We start from the raw sequence: 21,840 nt of genomic DNA, 5'->3' as shown, positions 1-21,840 counted from the left end.
ACAAAACACACACACAAAAACACACAAAAACACACACACACAAACACACACACAAAAAACCACACAAACACACACAAACACACAAAACACCGACATAACACACAAACACACACACACAACACAAAAACACACACACAAACACACACAAACACACCGACACACACACACAAAAACACACACACAAACAACCACGACATACAAAAACACACACACAAACACACACCGACATACACACACAAAACAACACAAAAAACACACACACACAAACACACGACATACACACACAAAAACCACCGACATACACACACAAAACACACCGACATACACACAAAAACACACACACACAAAACACACACACAAAAACACACACTAACACACATACAAAAAACACACAAAACACACACAAAAACCACACACACACAAACACACACACACACAAAACACACCGACATACACACACAAAACACACACACACACAAAACACACACACACAAACACACACGACATACACACAAAAAACACACCGACATAACACACAAAAAACACCGACATACACACACAAAACAACAACACACAAACACACACACACAAAACACACACAAACACACACACACAAACACACACACAAACACACACACAAAAACACACACAAACACACACACAAACACACACAAACACACACACACACACAAAAACACACCGACATACACACACAAACACACACACACAAACACACAAAAACACACACACACAAACACACACCGACATACACACACAAACACACACACAAAAACACACACACACATACACACACCGACATACACACACAAAAACACACCGACATACACACACAAAAACACACCGACATACACACACAAAAACACACACAAACACACACCGACATACACACACAAACACACAATGTCTCCAATATTGCATATAAAATAATCAAGTTTAATCACTGGAGTAATTTAAAGAGTGTGTCTGTGTGAAGACTACTGAACTCTAAAGTTCTGTTTGACTTCCTTTTTTCCCTGTTTTCGTGTAGTTTTTTTGTCTTCACACCATCACACTCTGTAAAAAAAAAAAAAAGCATTTCTAATTCCCACCATGTTGTGTTCCCTCTCCTTGCCTTGTTTTGTCCTCCCGTTTCCTCCCAGATGACTTGCTGTCCTCCCAGGAGAAGTCCTCTGGGATGAAAGATGTGATAGTGTCCATAGACACCAGCAAAGACTCTGACGCAGATTCCTCCAAGCTGTCGTCTAAGGCCACCAGCCTCCAGAACAGTCCGGCTGTGCACAAAGGTCAGCCTCCGCCTCGCTATCACTGACTTTTATCGGCCAAGCACACTTAAGACAGAAGTAGGGAAATGGAAAACATAATAATTTATGAAGTTAGATTAAAAAGAAATTGCATATTGAAGACAATAAAGCACTTCTGTATTGTAAACATCTTATTTATGCATACTGTATAGTATCCTTTTATGCATTATGTCTGTGGCTCTTAGCTCCAAGCCCATTGGTTCATACTGAAGCTCAAAAATATATAGTTTAATCTAACCATAAATCGAGGAGTCTGTTCGTTCGTGCGTGATTGCGTGTGTGTTTATGTTGCTCAAACACTACTTTAGGTCATGACAGAGGAAGGGTTTTCATTCAGGAAATCAGTTAAACAACATTCTCAGAGATCCCTCTTAATCCATCAATGACTTCTATTATTGTGCCTACACACACACACACACACACACACACACACTCTGCTCGAACAGGAAGTTGCCTCAGTGACCCATGACTCCAGTTTAATACTCCCCAGAGAGAGAGAGATGTAGAAGTGCCACCCACACAACTGGAGCACCAGCCTCGTCCAGTCTGGATTCACCAAGGCTCTTGGAGTATTTGGCCCTGTACTGCTGCATGCTTACTTTATTGTCTTATTGTAGGTTGAGCTGTGTTACTTTTTTTTTGTTGTCAAAGTTTAGGTACAATATTAAATCTGTAAAACAAATGCCCTACAACGAGAGGTGCACATGTCACTCAAATCTACTGATAAGGCATCATTTCAGGTTATTACAACTTGGGTTGTATTTTTGTATTGTGGTTACCATCATTTCTATCGCTCGGCTCACCAAAGGAACTGCTGACACTTGTTCTCCAGTTTAACTTTGCTGTTGATGTAAATGGTCTCACAAACAGAACTTCCACAGCAGCACTTCATCTTTACATACAACTTTGCTGTGTCCTTTTAACAGAAGTACAGCTCTAATTCACTTTCTGAATTGAATGGCTTCTGTATGTTTTTGGTCATTCTTGCTCTCCACACACATTGTGAACATGTAGGTCTGGTGAAGATGAATGCCTTGATTGGGCTAATCCTCTTACTGTGAGCCTGAGCTCCTACTGTACCTGAGCCGTCATTAAGACAGAATCACCCTCCTCAGTGTGGGAGCTTTTCATTTTAATCCCAGCATAGTGTTGGTGGAGAGTTGAGTTTCGAGAGTTGCAGCTGATTTATGTGGATTTGATCCCCTCCAAATGGCCATTGGAAGCCAGTGTAAGACGTTTCCAGAAATGGGAGAGACTAAGTTGAGCCCTCTGTTAAAGCTTCAGTTAGCATGAAGCTAGCTGTCTCCTCAGGACCATCTGTGAATGTCTGCTTTGTTGCTTTTTTAATCCTTCTTTAATAATGTACATGTTCTGTTGTACTCAACTTCATCTTGATTCATGAAGCCTTGGTTGTAATTTTTTAGCACATCAAACCAACATTTCACATCAATATCTCTCCTTTTGTCTCACATTTCCCAGATGACGACGATGATGGCAAAGCTACGACTCAGCCCCTGTTGAGAAAAGGCAGGAGATCCACTTTATTGTGTTGCCTTTAAACCTTTCTCTCTCTGCTTTGTTTTCATTTGAATCTTCATCCATCTAGCTCTCTGTCGCCTCATTGTTCACAGTATATTATGAATTCCGCCTGTATTAACATCCCGTCCTGTGCCCGGCTGTCTCTGTCTTGTGTCTCTCCACATCTAGCTTCTTGGCTTTGGGGAATAACATCCTGTCTTTTCCTCTCTTTCTCCAGCTTGTAGCTCAAGCCCAGTCTCTGACGCTTGTGTGTGTGTGTGTGTGTGTGTGTGTGTGTGTGTGTGTGTGTGTGTGTGTGTGTGTGTGTGTGTGTGTGTGTGTGTGTGTGTGTGTGTGTGTGTGTGTGTGTGTGTGTGTGTGTGTGTGTGTGTGTGTGCGCTAGTGCCTTAACTCAGTCCAAGTCTTGAGTATTTAATGTTGTGAGTGTGTGCCAACATTTCAATTTCCTCCTTTTGTCTTCAGTCTTTCTCGCCTGCTGCTTCTTCTCTCTCTGGAGGGGACACTTTGTCTGCAGCTTTCTTTTCCAGGATGAAAACTGCTCTCCTGTTTCTGATCGCTGGTGTTTCCCTGTGTTCATGAGGCCAACATGAAAGAAATCATCCGTGCATCAGAAAAATAGCTACCTATATCAAAACTTCAAAGAGCAACAATGTAACTTTTAAAAGAACACGTCTTCTTCTTTCAAATGAAAAGTCCCATTAAGGAACAATAAAAACTCACTCGCTCAGTTGAATAAAGTGTCAGATGTTCCTGGGACAGCCTTCCACCCATGCTGGCTAATGCTGGCTACAGATATTTAGGACTGAGTCAGTTCACTGACATTATCATTCTTGATTTAATGACCGTACCAGTGCTTTTTTTTTGTGATTAACAATTTTTCTTTCAAGAAAACCTACAATTCGCAATATGAACAAATATACTCCTTCTCTCCATTTAGCCAGAGAACTCCGCTTTTAAACTCTTTGATTTAGCAAGCCAGTTTACAATCTACAACCATGCGTAACGTCAGCTTGTGACCAAACTACGCTTTGCCTAGTTTAGTTTTTACGCTTTTAATTTGCTTTTTCTTTTCTTTTTTTGCAACATTTTAAAAGTTCGCTTAAAATTCACTTGACAATTCGATGGAAACATGACTACTGTAGCACCAGCTGCCTGGACATTGGGACAGCAATCTCAAAAGCTACACTATGAAACTATTTTAAAAATGAAGAACTCAATGTTCCTGCACATCTCGTCTTCTTCGTTTTAAGATTGATTCATAAAACTAAAAATGAAAAGATTGCCTCGGAGTTTGTGTCTTTCCTCTCCCTTACCATTAGGCATTGGTTACAAATAATACTACTAACTAATAACTCCAAAATCAACAATTCTGAAATCTCTAAATCTAAAATGTGCAGAGGAAACACTGGAACTGTAACGTGGCGGTTTCATAACTTGCCTTTTAGTTTTATTAGAATTGTGAAACATGTTTTAAGTGCTTACCATCATACCCTTTTCAAAACCATAAAAGTCCGACTGTACATAAATTACTCATCCAAGGTACGCACTGTTTGTCCACTGGGGGGTTTGGTTCCACTCTCACGACTCCCCACAGGCTGACATATTCTAGTAATTACAGTTGTATCATCTTTTGTGTGTGTGTGTGTGTGTGTGTGTGTGTGTGTGTGTGTGTGTGTGTGTGTGTGTGTGTGTGTGTGTGTGTGTGTGTGTGTGTGTGTGTGTGTGTGTGTGTGTGTGTGAACTATCCCTGCAGAAAAGAGGAGCCCGACTCTGCCACTGAATGGGTCAGACCAGAGGCTGCTGGAGGCCAGCCAGCAGTTCCAGAAGAAACAAGGGAAGGGCACAGTGGACGTCTGGTGGCTGTTTGATGACGGAGGTGAGTCTGGGAAAAGAAATGTCCGCTATTGGGAGATCAGTCCAATGGCAGTCTATATCGAGGGCGGTTTATATACGGTGGTATATCCGGTGGATTTGTGAGGACTATGGTTAACTGCTCCTCAGATCTCTGCAGGGTAAATACAGACAGCTAGCTAGACTATCTGTCCAATCAGAGTTAGTCCAAATAGCTATTATTGTACATACTTGTATGTTTTAGAAGAAAAGCATGCATCACCTTGTTGTTGGATTAAAATAATTCTCTTGTTAGGTAGTTTGGCTTGCAGCCAAGAAATAAATACTAAATGAAATTTTTGTTGGAAAAACTGAATATTGTCTTAAAAATACAGTATACAACATAAATGATTCTCTTAAATGCACAAGGACATTTTGCACAAAAACGTGTTAAAAACCGATATGGAGAACAATATGAGTAACATAAAGCAGGACAACACAGAGGCATGAGATGGACCCCCCTAGCTGTGTGATGAAATCTATTAGTGATATGTTGATCAGTACAATATGTTAATCTGACGCGCTGTCAGCCCAGCGGAGGGGAAGATGTGAACAAGGCCAGAGGCGTCATCATCACCGTGACAGCAGAGACACCGCCCCTCTGTGGTGCAGGCTCACGCCGGTCTCTGGATCAGCTTTCTGCTCTTTTCTTCTCTTTTTGAGACTACATTTACATCGCTACGTTTTGGTTTAAAAAGGAATAACTTTTGCTACGTTTCCCCCTCTCATTCCCCCTGCTCTGGTGTTTCCCCCTCTCATTCCCCCTGCTGTAACGTTTCCCCCTCTCATTCCCCCTGCTCTGGTGTTTCCCCCTCTCATTCCCCCTGCTCTGGTGTTTCCCCCTCTCATTCCACCTGCTCTGGTGTTTCCCCCTCTCATTCCCCCTGCTCTGGTGTTTCCCCTCTCATTCCCCCGCTGTAACGTTTCCCCTCTCATTCCCCCTGCTGTAACGTTTCCCTCTCATTCCCCTGCTCTGGCGTTTCCCCCTCATTCCCCTGCTCTGGCGTTTTTCCCCTCTCATTCCCCTGCTCTGGTGTTTCCCCCTCTCATTCCCCTGCTCTGGCGTTTCCCCCTCTCATTCCCCTGCTCTGGTGTTTCCCCCTCTCATTCCCCTGCTCTGGCGTTTCCCCCTCTCATTCCCCTGCTCTGGCGTTTCCCCATCTCATTCCCCCTGCTCTGGCGTTTCCCCCTCTCATTCTCCCTGCTCTGGTGGTTCCCCATCTCATTCCCCTGCTCTGGCGTTTCTGAGCCCCTAAACCGGAGACCTTTGACAACAGCGACACTGACTCCAACGTTTCTCCTCCTGATTGGGTCTTATCAGTCACGACGTCTCGTTCTCTGAGACTAAAGCTACTAACGTTACCATGGTAACTACCAGCAGGGGTGGGAATCTCCACGCAGCCTCCTGTTTATGTCCAGTATACCAGAATGATGATGAGATATGAGGTTTGGGTGTGTTAGTTTAAACAGAGATTAGTTCTTCTACTGGAGATAAAAAACACTTTTGGCTTAAAACTCAAACAGTTAAAAACCAAATCAAGTGATGGAGATGTAGCCTACATGTTGACATGACATGTCTCGTGTCCAGGTCTGACCCTGCTCATCCCCTACCTGCTGACCAACAAGAAGAGGTGGAAGGACTGCAAGATCCGGGTCTTCATCGGAGGCAAGATCAACAGGATCGATCACGACCGCAGAGCGTAAGTACTGCAAGTTCTTCCCATCCACCATGTCAAATTCTTAAGATAAATGTTTGGTCATTTGTAGGCTGAAGACATGAAAGGGGAGAGAGAGGGGGAATGACATGCAGGAAAGGGCCGCAGGTCGGAGTGGAACCAGTGGCCGCTGCGTCGAGGAGTAAACCTTCTATATATGGGCGCCGGCTCCCCCAACTGAGCTATCTGGGCGCACAACACCATGTCAAATTCAAAGGTTAACACGAGTAGATAGTAGGGTTGGGCATCGTTTAGATTTGAACATTTCTGATTCCAATTCCAACTTTTGATTCTGGTTCTTTGAGGGCTGGAGTTAAAACAGGTCACATGTTTATTTCACAGATAAGAGGACCATTTGATTTGATTCAGTGGTGATTAACAGTTTTACCGGGTTTTTACATCCACACTTTAGAGCGCTGTTACTGAGCTCCATGGCTGCAACACAACAAGCTCCTGGAAGTACATTGGTCGCTACGGAAACCAACACTTGGGTGGGTTAATTTTGGAACCGATGATCAGATTTTAAAACCAAATTTTCCAAACGAATTCCAACAAAAAAACGTTTCCATTGGAATCCTAGTAGATAAGGCAACGTTTAGCAAAAGAAATTACTCTTGTTCACTTTCCCCAATTATTAACCCTAAAAATAGAAGAAGACAGAAATACAACAACTACTACTGCTACTACATACTATAATGATGATGATAATAGTTAAAAATAATAATAGTTGGAAAGATTGTTCCTGGTTCCTAGTGCTCGGTTTGTAGATTTCTGGCATGACTTGGGTTGTGGCCATCTGCTCTCCTTCAGCAGCACTCTCTCTCCTCAGCTGCTGCTGACACACTGCCACTGTGTTCTGTTGACGCCGGCCACTTTGCACACAAGTGTGTGTTCACATGTTTGCCATAAGAAGCTGATTTATTGATACACAACCTGACTAAGAGGCACTCGAGATTCTAACCCTCAGTGTCTTGTGAATAGACACATGTTTAAATGTGTACAGCTCACACAACAACGTGCAGTTCATGTACATCACCAAACATTTTACTTGCCACTGACTTGTAAAGTTTTCAAATTTGTAATTAGCCATTCCAAAGTGACACTTTGGTTGATGTCCTTGGCACATACTGTTGGACACCGATTAGTCAGCACATAACACTGCATAACATTATAGATTCCTCTCTGTATGACAAATGGTCAAACTTTGACTATTGTAGTTGCCAAAGAAAAACCACTAACCCTAGAAAGAAGCTGAAAAAAAAAAAAGAGGAGTTTGTTGGATTCTCAAAATTGCGACGGTCCCTGAATGTGCCTCGACATTATGTAAAAAAGCTCCAAAGTAGGCATAAAAAACACTAAGTGGATACAAACCTCATATAGAACATGTCCAATTAAATTTTTTTTAAAAACAAAATCAACCATTTGCATGATCAAGGAGCTGTAAAATGCATAAAATTCTACAGCTTCTCAGCTACATGTAGGCAGCCATGTTTGTTTACTGCCATGCACAGCTACGTGATGAAAATTCATCCAAGCTGACTGAGACCAGCACCAAAACACAGAGCAGCCTAGTGGTGAACAGTGGTAGAAGAAGTATTCAGATCCTTTACTTACGTAAAAGTACCAATACTACACTGCAGTAATATTCTGTAGCAGTACAAGTCCTGCATTGACAATGTTACTTCATTAAAAGTATGTAAGTATCATTAGGAAAATGTAGTTCCGCATGGCTTCCAGGGCTTGGAAAACTTCTGTTGACATGCACTGGTGGAAAAAAAGAAGTTACAATTTCTTAACTTTCAAAAATATTGAAAGCTATGTATTTGTCCTTTTTTCAACCTAATTACTGTACCAAGTTACGTGCACTGGTGCATGTAAAGCTGAGAATTACGCTCACAGCTTAAATTTGACGTACACTACCGTCATATGCACGTGGTATTAAAAGACCTTACTCCACTTACACAAAAGGTAAAGGCAACCAAACGTTAACTGAATGTTTAGTCGACATCACACTGAACTTTAAATGCAGTCTAAAATGTTACAAGTGATTGTGGAAATTGGTGAAAACCCAGAAAATATAAGTATAAAGTGTGGTCCTTTTTTAAAGGCTTTTAAACACTGGAGCCAGCTGTTTGGGAACATCTTGTCTGCTTTGTGGTTGTATTCCCCCCGGATCAGGTTTCATCAGAACCATTAGTGTGTGGCCAGCAGGGCTCATTTCCTTGTTATTGTTGGAGAGTCCCATCTCTGTTAATTATCCAAACTGAAATGAAGGCATGTAGAATGGACAAACACCCTATTTCAGTGTCTTCGGACATTAGTTTTCTATGGTGTCAAAGGAAAAGTTCAACCTGTTCAGAAATAGCTTTCTTTCCTACAGCAAGGAAATCAATCTCATGTCTGTGTAGTAGAGGTGTTGAAATTAATCAAATAATAGATGCATCGAATCGTGGACATGGACGATGCTGCATCGATAATCGGCAGGCTCATAATCGATTATTTCTGTTTACAATTTAATGTAGGCTTAACAACATTTCGGTTTACATATTCTGTTATGTTTTGCACATTCAGGAAGTGCCATGTGCTCAGTGCTGTAGTTTTATGTATCCAATTTATTTAGTATTAGAGCACTGCAGAATGTTTTGTTTTTGAAGCTTGAAAAGCTATGAATTAAATATCCTACATGGCTTTAATAGAAAAATGTATTTGATGCATCGAGATATCGAATCGAATTGAATCGTTGACATGATAATCATAATCGAATCGGGAGATCAGTGAAGATTCACACCTCTACTGTTTAGGGAGCTGAAGTCAGGATGTGCTTAGCTTAGCATGAAAACAGAGTGCTCTGCCCAAATTAGAAAAAATAAACCTACCAGCTCACTGATTATCATGCTGTATCATGTTTGTTTAATCTGTCAATGACTCGACATGTCAAAATAATAATTTGTGGTTTTAGGGGGAGTCATGTTCTGGAACTGTTTTTTGACAAAGAGTGTATCCATCCACCCAGTGTTTCTGTGGGTTACCAGACTGGGTTGGTGAGCATCAGGGATGGGAGAAGTATTCAGATTACTGCAGTAAAAGTACTAATACCACACTGTAAAAATACTCTGTTACAGTAGAAGTCCTGCATTATAAATATTCCTTCAGTAAAAGTGTGTTAGTATCATCAGGATAATGTAGTTAAAGTATTCTCCCATTGTGTAAAGAGTAAAGGATCCAACCAGCTGTGTGTTTAATGGTCTCATCATCTCAGCGTGACTTGTAGCCGTTATATTGTCGGCTAGTTTACTTTAGAATCAAACATCAGATTTTAGAAACTACATGTGTTCTGTGTGCAGGAATCTGAATGTGTAAAGTAACTAGTAACTAAAGCTGGAACAGATGAATGTAGTGGAGTAACTAAAGTAACTAGTAACTAAAGCTGGAACAGATGAATGTAGTGGAGTGAAATGTACAATATTTCTCTCTGAAATGTAGCGGAGTAGAAGTAGAAAGTGGCATGAAAAGTCAGCTTTTAGCACTGACTCACTGTAGAGCCCTATGGAGGCTGTCTTAGCCTGGGTAAATCCTGACAAACTTCCGGCAAATTTGAGATTTGCTCTGCAAGTCAGTCTGGCCAAGAACCCATTCAAACCCATTTCCAATGTCCCCAAAACCTTTACACCAATCACAACCGTTGAGGCGGGCTTTACACCAATCACAACCGTTGAGGCGGGCTTTACACCAATCACAACCGCGGGCTCTACACCAATCACAACCGCCGAGGCGGGCTCTACACTAATCACAACCGTTGAGGCGGGCTTTACACCAATCACAACCGTTGAGGCGGGCTCTACACCAATCACAACCGTTGAGGCGGGCTCTACACCAATCACAACCGCCGAGGCGGGCTTTACACCAATCACAACCGTTGAGGCGGGCTTTACACCAATCACAACCGCCGAGCTTACACCAATCACAACCGTTGAGGCGGGCTCTACACCAATCACAACCGTTGAGGCGGGCTTTACACCAATCACAACCGTTGAGGCGGGCTCTACACCAATCACAACCGTTAGGCGGGCTTTACACCAATCACAACCGTTGAGGCGGGCTTTACACCAATCACAACCGTTGAGGCGGGCTTTACACCAATCACAACCGTTGAGGCGGGCTCTACACCAATCACAACCGTTGAGGCGGGCTTTACACCAATCACAACCGTTGAGGCGGGCTTTACACCAATCACAACCGTTGAGGCGGGCTTTACACCAATCACAACCGTTGAGGCGGGCTTTACACCAATCACAACCGTTGAGGCGGGCTCTACACCAATCACAACCGTTGAGGAGGGCTCTACACCAATCACAACCGTTGAGGAGGGCTTTACACCAATCACAACCGTTGAGGCGGGCTTTACACCAATCACAACCGTTGAGGCGGGCTCTACACCAATCACAACCGTTGAGGCGGCAAGCAGCTTTTTGTTTTCATTCAACATGACGGCCACCGAAGCGCAGTAACCCGTTTATGCCGCTGTCGCTGCTACGTCACCTGGATCGTTGGTCTGATTTGTTGGACTATCCAATTGCACCCAGAGGCATTTGAGTGGCGTCCGTTGGTGACGCCCCTTTGGAAATGGGCTGTGGATGAACCTTTCCCAGACCCACTCTCAGTTACAACTGAGAAGGGTCTGATGTCAATCAGGCTAAGGCTGTCCTATAGTTTTTTAAATTCTCAATTTCAGCGACTCTGTCCATGATTCTGTTATCACAGAAACTGCTGGGCTCTACATTAAAGGTCCCATGGCATGAGAACTTCACTTTATGAGGTTTTTTAACATTAATATGAGTTCCCCCAGCCTGCCTATGGTCCCCCAGTGGCTAGAAATGGTGATAGGTGTAAACCGAGCCCTGGGTATCCTGCTCTGCCTTTGAGAAAATGAAAGCTCAGATGGGCCAATCAGAAATCTTCTCCTTATGAGGTCATAAGGAGAAAGGTTACCTGCCTATATAAAAGAGACTTCAGATACAGTATTAGGGGACCACTAAGGCCTATATAAAAGAGACTTCAAATACAGTATTAGGGGACCACTAAGGTCTATATAAAAGAGACTAAAGATACAGTATTAGGGGACCACTAAGGTCTATATAAAAGAGACTTCAAATACAGTATTAGGGGACCACTAAGGTCTATATAAAAGAGACTTCAGATACAGTATTAGGGGACCACTAAGGTCTATATAAAAGAGACTTCAGATACAGTATTAGGGGACCACTAAGGTCTATATAAAAGAGACTTCAGATACAGTATTAGGGGACCACTAAGGCCTGTATAAAAGAGACTTCAGATACAGTATTAGGGGACCACTAAGGTCTATATAAAAGCATCCAAAGAGCACCATGTCATGGGACCATTAGCGCTGCCATCAGTCTGGGACTCCGGGCGGTCGTTTGAAGAAAAAAACATTTGCCACTGGGATTAACTACTTTTCTGGGGGAAACCCTGTAGGCGGTTCCCCCTCTTCCAATCTTCATGCTAAGCTAGGCTAACCATGTCCTGGCTCCAGCTCTGTATTTAAAACACAACATTGATATCCATATTCTCATCTGAGTCCCTGGAAGGAAGCAAAGAAGCCTCCTTAACAAACTCTGGAACTGTTCTTGGATGTAATGGGATGTAATATTTCCAATATTATTTATATCTGCATAAACCTTCATGACAGAATCCGCACAAAGGCATCTGCTGCTCGTACTGTCCCCGCTACACACACACACACACACACACACACACACACACCTCTCGGTGTCTCTGTCTCTCATTGTCTCCTACAGCTGCCTCCTACCTCCTTTTGTTGGATCAGATTAGCGAGGTGCTAGCAGCCGAGCCTTTTATCTTGGTGTGCAGTACAGTACACAGCTCTATGTGCTCTTTGAAAGCCCCTTTGTGTCTGTTCACTGTACAGCTACAAACTGGCCATTTCAACCCATATCTGCCACTTTAATGTTTCCCTGTCCAACCTGAATGGATTCACACTCCACCATTGTTTTACCAATAGGCACGTTGATGTATTTATTTTATTTTTCACCCCTCCTATTTTGTTTCTTTCTGTATCTTCATTCATTCAGTTCAAAGGGTCAGTTCACCCAGATTTGACCCCAAACAATGGTATTTACCTCTGAAGAGCTCATGTTCAGTAGTTTTCATTCTGAATGGCAATTTTTTGGGCTAAAATACACACATCATTTGGTGTCTTTTTATTTGTCATCTGCTGCAGGCTTCATAAAGCTCTTTGGGTTCGTCGCTACGAGTGACATCTTTCACATTACACGTTGTTAATGGAAAATATTGATTATTGGGTTTTGACATATGAAAGCAGGAGCATCCCAGTTGGATAACGCAATACTCCATATGTTACAGCTGATGCGTTCAGGCACTCGGCTTCTTTGTAGTTGAAGCTAAAGGAAATGGCTCCCAGTGCAGCCTGTCCCACCTGCCTCCACCCTCCCAGAAACATGTCCAAACAGAGCTATTTAAAGCCGCTTCCCTGCCTTCGGGATGACTCAGCCCTCTTATCTCTGTCCACAGCTCCTCGGATTGGAAATGTCTTGCAGTTGGATTCCCGTATTTCTCCCAAAGCTCCTTGTTTTGTGTTTTTGTGTGCAGGATGGCCACTCTGCTCAGCAAGTTCAGGATAGACTTCTCGGACATCAACGTGTTGGGAGACATCAACACCAAGCCTAAGAAGGAGCAGTAAGTACCAGCCGAGTCCCATTTCCGTTCCTCTGTTATCAGCTCCGTCTGGATCAGCCAATAACAGCAGTCTAACCCCTCCCCCTCCCCTCGGGCCTCCGCCCCACAAACAGATGTGCACGAGCACCGCCGCATCGCTGCTGCAGAGCAGAGAAAGGGCCGCAGTTTCACTCATCTAACTTTGGCTGAGTTTTCTCCTCCGTTCTCCAGTAGACCTGCAGTAACTCGCTACTAAAGTACTGTGTTTCACATGTGTCAGCACGCTGAATAAATGAATGGTAGAGGAGTCTGTGGCCAGACTGGCCCTCTGCCCCCCCATGTGTATGGGTGAACACATTACATCATCAGAATCCTGAAGCTCAGACACATTTCACTTTGCTTTGAAAATTCATGTATCTATATGACTTTAGAAAAGACTGCTTTGGTACATATTTCTACATGGCTTTAGGTCATGTGGGTCCATAACAGTGTTTTGTCTTTTTGCTCGAACTTAAAGGATCATTCCAGCTAATTATCCAATGTGGGTTTCCCTTTTCATTGAAATCAGTAATAAAAACATTATAGTCACCAAGTTCTGGAAACGCAATGACATCACTAAAAAAGAAGTCAGACAGGTTGAAAGGTCCAGGAATCTAATCCCATCAGGAATTCTAAGTAATGACAACAAAACTGTCAGAGCGTCCACATGATACAAGCCTTATGTGATCACACATGTGCAATGCATTAGTTGTTTGGTCTCTAAAATGGTGAAACGTGGATCAGAGTTTCCCAAAGCCCAAGATGACGTCCTGAAATGTCTGGTTTAGTCCCCAACTCAAAGATATTCAGTTTCCTGTCTCAGAGGAGAGAAGAAACTACAACATATTCACATCTAACAAGCTGACTTCACACAAGTTTGACTTTCTTTTCATAAAAATGACCGATGAATAACGATTGTTGGATTATCCAAATAGTTTATGATAAATGTAATAGTTGGAATAATAGTAGTTTGAACTAATGGATGAATCTTTGCAGCTCTCCTACACAGCTGCAGCCGGTTGTATCCCTATGTGTGCCGTCTGTGTTGTTTAAGGCTTTATAGCATGTGGTTGGCTGGCTGATATGGGACTAACCACGGAGCTGTTGTTGTGCAGCGTGTTGGCCTTTGAGGAGATGATCGAGCCGTATCGGCTGAAGGAAGACGACATGGAGCAGGATGCGGCGGAGGCGCTGAAGGAGAGCGAGCCCTGGAGGATCACCGACAACGAGCTGGAGCTGTACCGCGCCAAGGTCAGTAACTTCCCATGTTCTCTGCCGCTTCACGAGTTTCAAAACTCAATGTCATTCCACCTCCCACAAGAAGAGCTGAGAGGAGGGGATGGCTCTGTGAACACCGTGCTGGCTCGGGACAGTGCAGCAGCAGCGTGTGATGTCATCTGGTAGGCTGATAGCTGAATGTCTGAACCTGTTTGTGTCTGTTTGGCTCCTCAGACTAATCGTCAGATCAGACTCAACGAGCTTCTGAAGGAGCACTCAAGCACAGCCAACCTCATCGTCATGTAAGCTGCTGGTGTGTGTGTGTGTGTGTGTGTGTGTGTGTGTGTGTGTGTGTGTGTGTGTGTGTGTGTGTGTGTGTGTGTGTGTGTGTGTGTGTGTGTGTGTGTGTGTGTGTGTGTGTGTGTGTGTGTGTGTGTGTGTGTGTCTTTGTTTGTGTGTGTGTGTGTGTGTTGGTCTGTCTTTGTGTGTGTGTGTGTGTGTGTTGGTCTGTCTTTGTGTGTGTGTGTGTGTGTTGGTCTGTGTGTGTGTGTGTGTGTGTGTGTTGGTCTGTCTTTGTGTGTGTGTGTGTGTGTCGGTCTTTGTGTGTGTGTGTGTGTCGGTCTTTGTGTGTGTTTGTGTGTGTGTGTGTGTGTGTGTGTGTGTGTGTGTGTGTGTGTGTGTGTGTGTGTTGGTCTGTCTTTGTGTGTGTGTCTCTGTGTATATCTGTGTGTCTGTCCAGACGACATTCTGGCTAATCTCTACAGAATAATCAGATATCTGCATATAAATGCAGATACATTTACAACAAGTTAACAAAAAAAGCTAACTCGCCAATGGGTTCAAAGATTGCATTTTGTGCAATTCCATCTCGACTGCTCTCCACACAGACGGTTTACCTGCATGCAACCAAAGCCCACTCAAACATGTCAATACCACGCCAACTACAAATGTTTTTTTAAGCCAAGGACCCCTTGTCTAAGAAAGACAGAGCAGGCACCCCCTACTACGTATTTTATTAAACTAAGTTGCATCTTAAACTGGGCCTACAATAAAAGCCTAAAGCTTTTATACATAGCTTTTTCTAGTACTGAAACGTTGCCTACTTTTCTATTTATTTTTTGCAAGTTAGACAGTGTGGGGGAGTTTCTTTGTAACTTTTGACTTACTTATCCCCCTCCGATGCACCTGTCTCACGTTATAGATGTGCAAAGTATTGTTCTGTACTGAAAAATCTTTTTAAAAATGAACAATACTTTGGTGGCCCCCCCCTGCAGTATCTTTGAAGCCCCCCTGTTGAAGAGCTCTCTCTAGAGCTTAGAGAGAGTTGTAGCTGTATCAACATCCCCACTTCTAGACCAGCAGAGACTCTGTATCTGGAGATTTGTCGGGTCATTTGAAAAGACAGAAACAGAAATGGGGACAAACAACATTGATTTTCAATAACCGCATTGGGGGGGGGGGGAATAGTGTATGAGACATTTCTTGTATGCTTGTACTTCTTTCTAAAGTTTTTTCTTTCTTCCCAAAACTACTGCTGTTAATCGTTGTGTGAACAAACACGTGCAGCCCCATGGATGTCCAGCAGGACAGACTGTCTGTCTGATGTCCCGCCCCTCTCTATGAAGGCGGGGCTTCCACTGCGACCGTTCAGACAACTTTGCCTTGTGACCTTTATGGACGACACGTCATACAAACTTGAAGGCAGTGTTCAACCACTCCTAGCTCTGCGTTAAAGTTCCCTCGTTCATTTCAATGAGACCAGAGCATTGGCAAAAAGAGCTTCTACAAAAAACCCGCAGGCCCGTGTGAACCTGGCTCAGCTATTGGCCAAAGCTCACATTCGGGTTGGGCTTCTGTGGGACAGCGGTGCTCGTGCGGAGCTCATAGTGCTGATCAGCGGATCACAGAGGGAGGGAGAGGGTGGAGGAAATGGGGATCTCTAACAGCACTAACAGCTACCGTGCAAACAAAGCATTAGTTAGCGCCGTGGTTAGCTCAGTCACCGGGGTGACCTGGCTTCCACCGGAGAGCCGGGCTCATCAGCGGTGAAGTTAACTGTGCAGTGTAATCAGCAGGTAACCTCTGTATGAGCACCAGTCTCTCGCAGAAGCAGCACGGCGCTGAGTGTGGCCAACGTTTCAACGACCCGTTCTCGTTTCCACTGACGCCAATAAAATCTTTTTTTAAATCAATATTTTGTGTCAAATTGCAGTGCTCAGCATAAGTGAATACACCCATGCTAAAGTTGACTAAAAAGAGGAATAAAAAAGTCATCTTTTGGAAATTGATCTTAATGCCTTAATTAAAAAATGAGGAAAAATCCAACCTTTGAGGACACCATTTTTCTTTTCTGAATGAGTCAGAATAAATAAGTCTAAAAGCACACGCTATGTTAGATTCCCATAGAGGAGGCAGATATTTAGTTATTTCATGGATCCAGGATACTATGCATCCTGATAAAGTTCCCCTGGCCTTTGGAATTAAAATAGCCCCCACATCATCACATACCCTTCACCATACCTCGAGATTGGCATGGTTTTAGTTCAGTTAGACTAATAGCTGGTTTGATTTGCATTGAGAGATGATTTTATGGAAAGTACCCCATGCCAATCTCTAGGTATGGGGAGGGTATGTGATGAGGGGGGGCTATTTTAATTCCAAGGGCCAAGGAAACTTTATCAGGATGCATAGTATCCTGGATCCATGAAATAACTGGCCTTTAAAAATAAACATCTGCCTGCCTCGATGGGAATTTAACATACGGGTGGACTGACTTATGCCCCCTGTATTTTAAGGAAGAACATTTATTTATTTACGATACATTATTCATTCACAAAGAAAATTGGTGTCCTTAAAGGCTGAATTTTTCCTAATTCTTTAAATAAGGCATTAAGATCAATTTCCAAAAGATGATTTTTGTATTCCTCTTTTTAGTCAACTTTAGCATGGGCACTGTATTAATTTCTTTAGTAAGTAGCCATGTACTAGGCGAGATAATGTAGAGCGAGCCGGTCATTATTGTGAAATGACTTGCTCTACCTTATCGCTAACATGGTCTATATCCACAACCTCCGGTGGATTTGTGAGGACTAATGGTTAACTGCTCCTCAGATCTCTGCAGGGTAAATCCAGACAGCTAGCTAGACTATCTGTCCAATCTGAGTTTTCTGTTGCACGACTAAAACTACTTTTGAACGTCCACATGTTCCACCAAAACAAGTTCCTTCCTGAGACTATTTAGCAGAGGCACGGTCAATAAATGCCAATAAACCAGAGCACGTTTTCTCCCATCCCAGAATGCTGTGTGGGCTAGCCAGACCCTCCTCCACAGCGCTGTAGAGGAAGGTCTGGCTATGCGAGACTATTGCTAACCTATGAATTTAAAAGAAAGGTATCAAAAGCAGTAATAGTTTCTGGGTACTAAAGCTCTAGTATGTATCAGTGAAGTCAAAGAGAAGTAGCCTGCTGATGCTGTCCCTGTGTCCCCGTGTACAGGAGTCTGCCGCTGGCCAGGAAGGGCGCTGTGTCCAGCGCTCTGTACATGGCCTGGCTGGAGGCCTTGTCCCGGGACCTGCCTCCCATCCTCCTGGTGCGCGGAAACCACCAGAGTGTCCTCACCTTCTACTCTTAAACACACACGGAGAACAAAACAAATCCACCTTTTTAAAGTCTCACATCCAGAGCCACATCCCAGTTCCAGTCCGAAGCTACTGGTGCACCACACACACTCCAGAGACACTGATGGAAACAATGCCGCTAATATGAATGAAGATGAAGGAAGTGAGACTGGTCGAGTAGTATGTGTAGAAGCCCTAAAGGTGATGGAGGAATGTCAGGGTTGCCCACTCTGCTCCTTTCTCTCTATTTATTCCAAGATGTCTGGGCTTTGCTCTTGTAGCTTTAGTTTCTTCTAATTTCCTCATGAAACTTTCATTTTTGTCAAGTTGATTTCTCTCAGGCTCCAAAGCAGTCGTGCACCATGTTCACGTTGTTCTCATGATATGGAATATCCTGATGTCATACTTGTTAAGTTAATTGGACCAGTTGTTTTGTTCGTGATGCAGCAATAATCACCCTGTTATTCCTAAATGTTGGGAGAGAACCATGCAGAATGCTTTGCAACACCTTCTAAAGCCTTATGGATGTGCCTTCCAGTTGAATCAGATAAAATAATTATAATCTCTATCCAGATTGACAATATTACCTATTATATTAGTGGATAATAGTTAGCTTTATTGAGTTTTAAATGTAATTCCTTCTTAGATGGAGCATTGTATTTATTCGAGTGGATTGCTTGTATTTAATGAAGGGTGTCCACTTGATTGCATGAAGACTTTCTCTGTCATTTCTTTCTCTTTTACCCTAATCGATATGTTTATTTTGGACCATTGCCTTTTTATTTTTTATTCACTTTTGAGTCTTCCTTTTTTAAGCTGTTGAATATTTACGATAGCCTCAGCTACGCGACACAAGACACATTTAGTTTTTAGGCCCAGTGCCTAAAAGTGTTTTTATGGTTCTTGTTTTGTTAGAAAAGATGTGAAGCTAGTTTTCCATTAGCCTTGTCCCATGTAGCTGCTGATGACTAAATGAAGTTTTTCAACAACGTTTGTGTTTCTGTGTCCACATGTCCCGTTCTTCCCCTGAAGAGAAACTGCTCCACCCAACGAGCTAGCTGAAACCTTGCCTTAATGCTAGAACTAACGATTGTCAAAAGTTCCTTCTCTCTTATAAGCCATACTGGCTGGGTGGTTTCTGGGTAAATGCAGATAGCAATCCATTGGTTCCATGTTCTGTTTCAACACAATTTACTGTATATGCATCTTCATTTTTCTTCCAATAGTCCACCTGCATCAGTCTGTTCCGTTGCTTACTGTAGGCCTGCATGTTGCTGGGGAAGTAGAGTTAGTGGCCCAGTAGACTGGCTGCTTGTTAGACCGCTGGTCTCCATTCCTACGCAGCCTAGATGGACCGAGAGAGTGAAGGACACAAGCTTCACGCTGAAAGACTTGCTGGCAGGAAGAATGTGACATTAGTGTTGAGGCTGAGTGAAGAAATACCTCTATGCATATGAGCTTGTGTTGCGTAGGTACGTGTAATAAAAGTCCATGTGAAAGGAACTCCTCACCTCCGTTCATATAAGGGGCACGTTAGGCTCTGGCTTAAGGGTACCAAATAAAGCCATGTACAGCATGGACCATTTCACCATTTTATATACTGATGTTCTAAATAGGTCAAATGTAGTCCCTGATGGACCGTGGTCATAGGGAATATTGACTAGGCTGGAGGATGTGGGTCATTTTCACACATCTCGGATGTAGTTAAACCAAATTAAAACTCTTCTGCTGTTATTAAACAACTGCTGGTTAAGTTTTATTCTAAAGGTGCGTTGGGATAGTCTGGCTATCACCAGACCGAGCTCAATCTTTTAAGATTGAACATTAGATTTTCTACTGCACAATGGGCATAGTTCAAATGACTCTGTACGCAATTGGATAGTCCTTCAACCAATCAGAGCAACGATCCGCGTGACATAGCAGCGACAGCGGCATCAACGGGTTGCTGCCATGGAGTGCTGCGCTTCGGTGGCCGCCATGTTGACTAAACAAAAAGCTGCTTGGTTGCTTCTCTATCGTCATCGCCAGGTGGTTAAGCCAGTTTGTGATTGGTTCCTGCAAATTTGTAACGGAAGCAGGATAGATAAACGTACAGGTTTCCAGCCTGAGCTGCAGGGAGGAATCAAACCCCCGGCAGATCCACCAAAAGCTCCACCATTTCTTATGAAAATCAGTGCAAAGATGCAAATTCACCCCGGGGCCGCCCAAACTGAGACATCAACACAACGAAGTGAGTTAAAATGTTTCAACATGAGGGGAGTAATCCTGCTTATCCCTGACTAGTCATGAAAAACCCCAGATGAGTCTTAGAAAGATAAAGAAGGAACGGTCAATGAAATCAGAGTTGCTATTTCACATTGGATGGCTGAACACAGTTAATCTTAAATACTTTAAATGGTGAAATTAGCATAGATAAGTCGAAGGAATCGGGACATACCTGAAGGTTGGCTTAAGCGGTGCCCACATAAATGTTCTATTGTAGTGCACTGCCCTGAAAAATGTAATTTTGAGTGTTGTGGATAACATAAGAGTCCGTGTTATAAGCAGCATCATGCTAACTGCGGTTTATTAAACAATAACTGCACAGGACAAAGTGGAGTAGCCATGCTTTCACTGTCTGCTGAAGCCGTTAACTGCCACCAAACCAACGGAATAAAACAGGGTTCTCTTTATTCGTAATGTACTTTGAAACGGGCAGTTTTAGCATTTAGCTCGTTGCTTTCATGTGTTCTGTCCTCTGTACTGTATGCAATGTCAAAGAGGATTTTCACACGATGCTTAGCTTAGTTGAATGTACTGTATAATAATGAACACTACCCCTAGGAGTTAGCATACATAGTGTCCTTTTGTTTTGCATCGTGTATATGAACAGTCTCCTGCAGCGATTGCAGTTGGCGTGGTGCAGTATGTGTGTGTCCGCTTCATTGTGCTGTTAGCATTCATACAGCTACAGCCCATCCTCCATCACCTGCACAATGTGTAGGCCAGGACTTTGATTTACATACTGTATAAATGTGTGTGTGTGTGTGTGTGTGTGTGTAAGGAGAGGTTGTAATGAGTGTGAATATATGCATTCAGTACATAGAAACTGACTGTATACACACTGATGCATGTGTAAATTAAATATACCCAGAGTACTTTCCAAGTGTGTAAACAGCATGTACTGGCTGAGGAACTGTAAACCCTTTGATTAAAGGCACAGTCCAAGACGATCCCTGCTTCAGTTATAGCATGCAACAGCGGCCCCCAAATATCTTTCAGCTCATGTCAGACCGTGAAAAAACCTTCCTGAACACGTCATTATGTTTAACTTTTCAAAAGAAGAGACCTAGTCCAAAATGCATTCGACCCAACCAGACCCAGAGCTGATAGAGTCCCCTAAGACCATTTTGGCAGTAGGTGATTTGGTAACTTTTACAAGGGGGGGCAGACTGGTTTGTTTTGTTTCCATGACCGCCAAACCGCCCTGTTAACGAGTCTTTTGGTTTTGTATTTTTCACAGCTATATAGTTTTGAGAACATTATAGATTCGAGCAAAAGTCGCAATTACAAATCTGTCTGCTACTTCAGCACCACAGATTTATTAACATGCAGTTAGCTGCTGATGTTTCAGAGCCCTGGTCGGGGCCGTAGACTCTGACTGTCACAAACCTCAGCCAGATGAAGGATCAGACCAGACTAACATGTTCACTCTCTCTGCTACGGGGGGATGGAGAGGGGGAGGCAGGTTATCAAGGGCCATGCATTTTGCTAACAAGGGGGATGGTGTGCCCCCCCCCACCC

The 21,840-nt window shown here is 43.2% G+C and overlaps 1 protein-coding gene across 2 annotated transcripts in view; it reads left to right on the top strand.

Moving 5' to 3' along the window:
* slc12a2 (solute carrier family 12 member 2) overlaps positions 1–19,560 on the top strand; it is a 94,566-nt gene extending 75,006 nt beyond the window's left edge. Inside the window, exons 20-27 of one of the 2 annotated variants that reach the window (XM_039780105.1) lie at positions 1,161–1,304; positions 2,802–2,849; positions 4,615–4,737; positions 6,340–6,451; positions 13,118–13,204; positions 14,338–14,473; positions 14,675–14,742; positions 17,936–19,560. In XM_039780105.1, coding sequence (XP_039636039.1) covers positions 1,161–1,304; positions 2,802–2,849; positions 4,615–4,737; positions 6,340–6,451; positions 13,118–13,204; positions 14,338–14,473; positions 14,675–14,742; positions 17,936–18,071 — 854 coding nt within the window. In that variant the 3' untranslated portion in view covers positions 18,072–19,560. The remainder of the gene's footprint in view (positions 1–1,160; positions 1,305–2,801; positions 2,850–4,614; positions 4,738–6,339; positions 6,452–13,117; positions 13,205–14,337; positions 14,474–14,674; positions 14,743–17,935) is intronic. The other variant, XM_039780106.1, reaches the window with a different exon arrangement.
* Positions 19,561–21,840: the final 2,280 nt, after the last annotated feature.

Source organism: Perca fluviatilis, chromosome 17 (assembly GCF_010015445.1).
Source record: "Perca fluviatilis chromosome 17, GENO_Pfluv_1.0, whole genome shotgun sequence".
NCBI lineage: Eukaryota > Metazoa > Chordata > Actinopteri > Perciformes > Percidae > Perca > Perca fluviatilis.
Note: the sequence above shows the minus strand (reverse complement) of the source record. Positions and strands in the feature narration are given on the sequence as shown.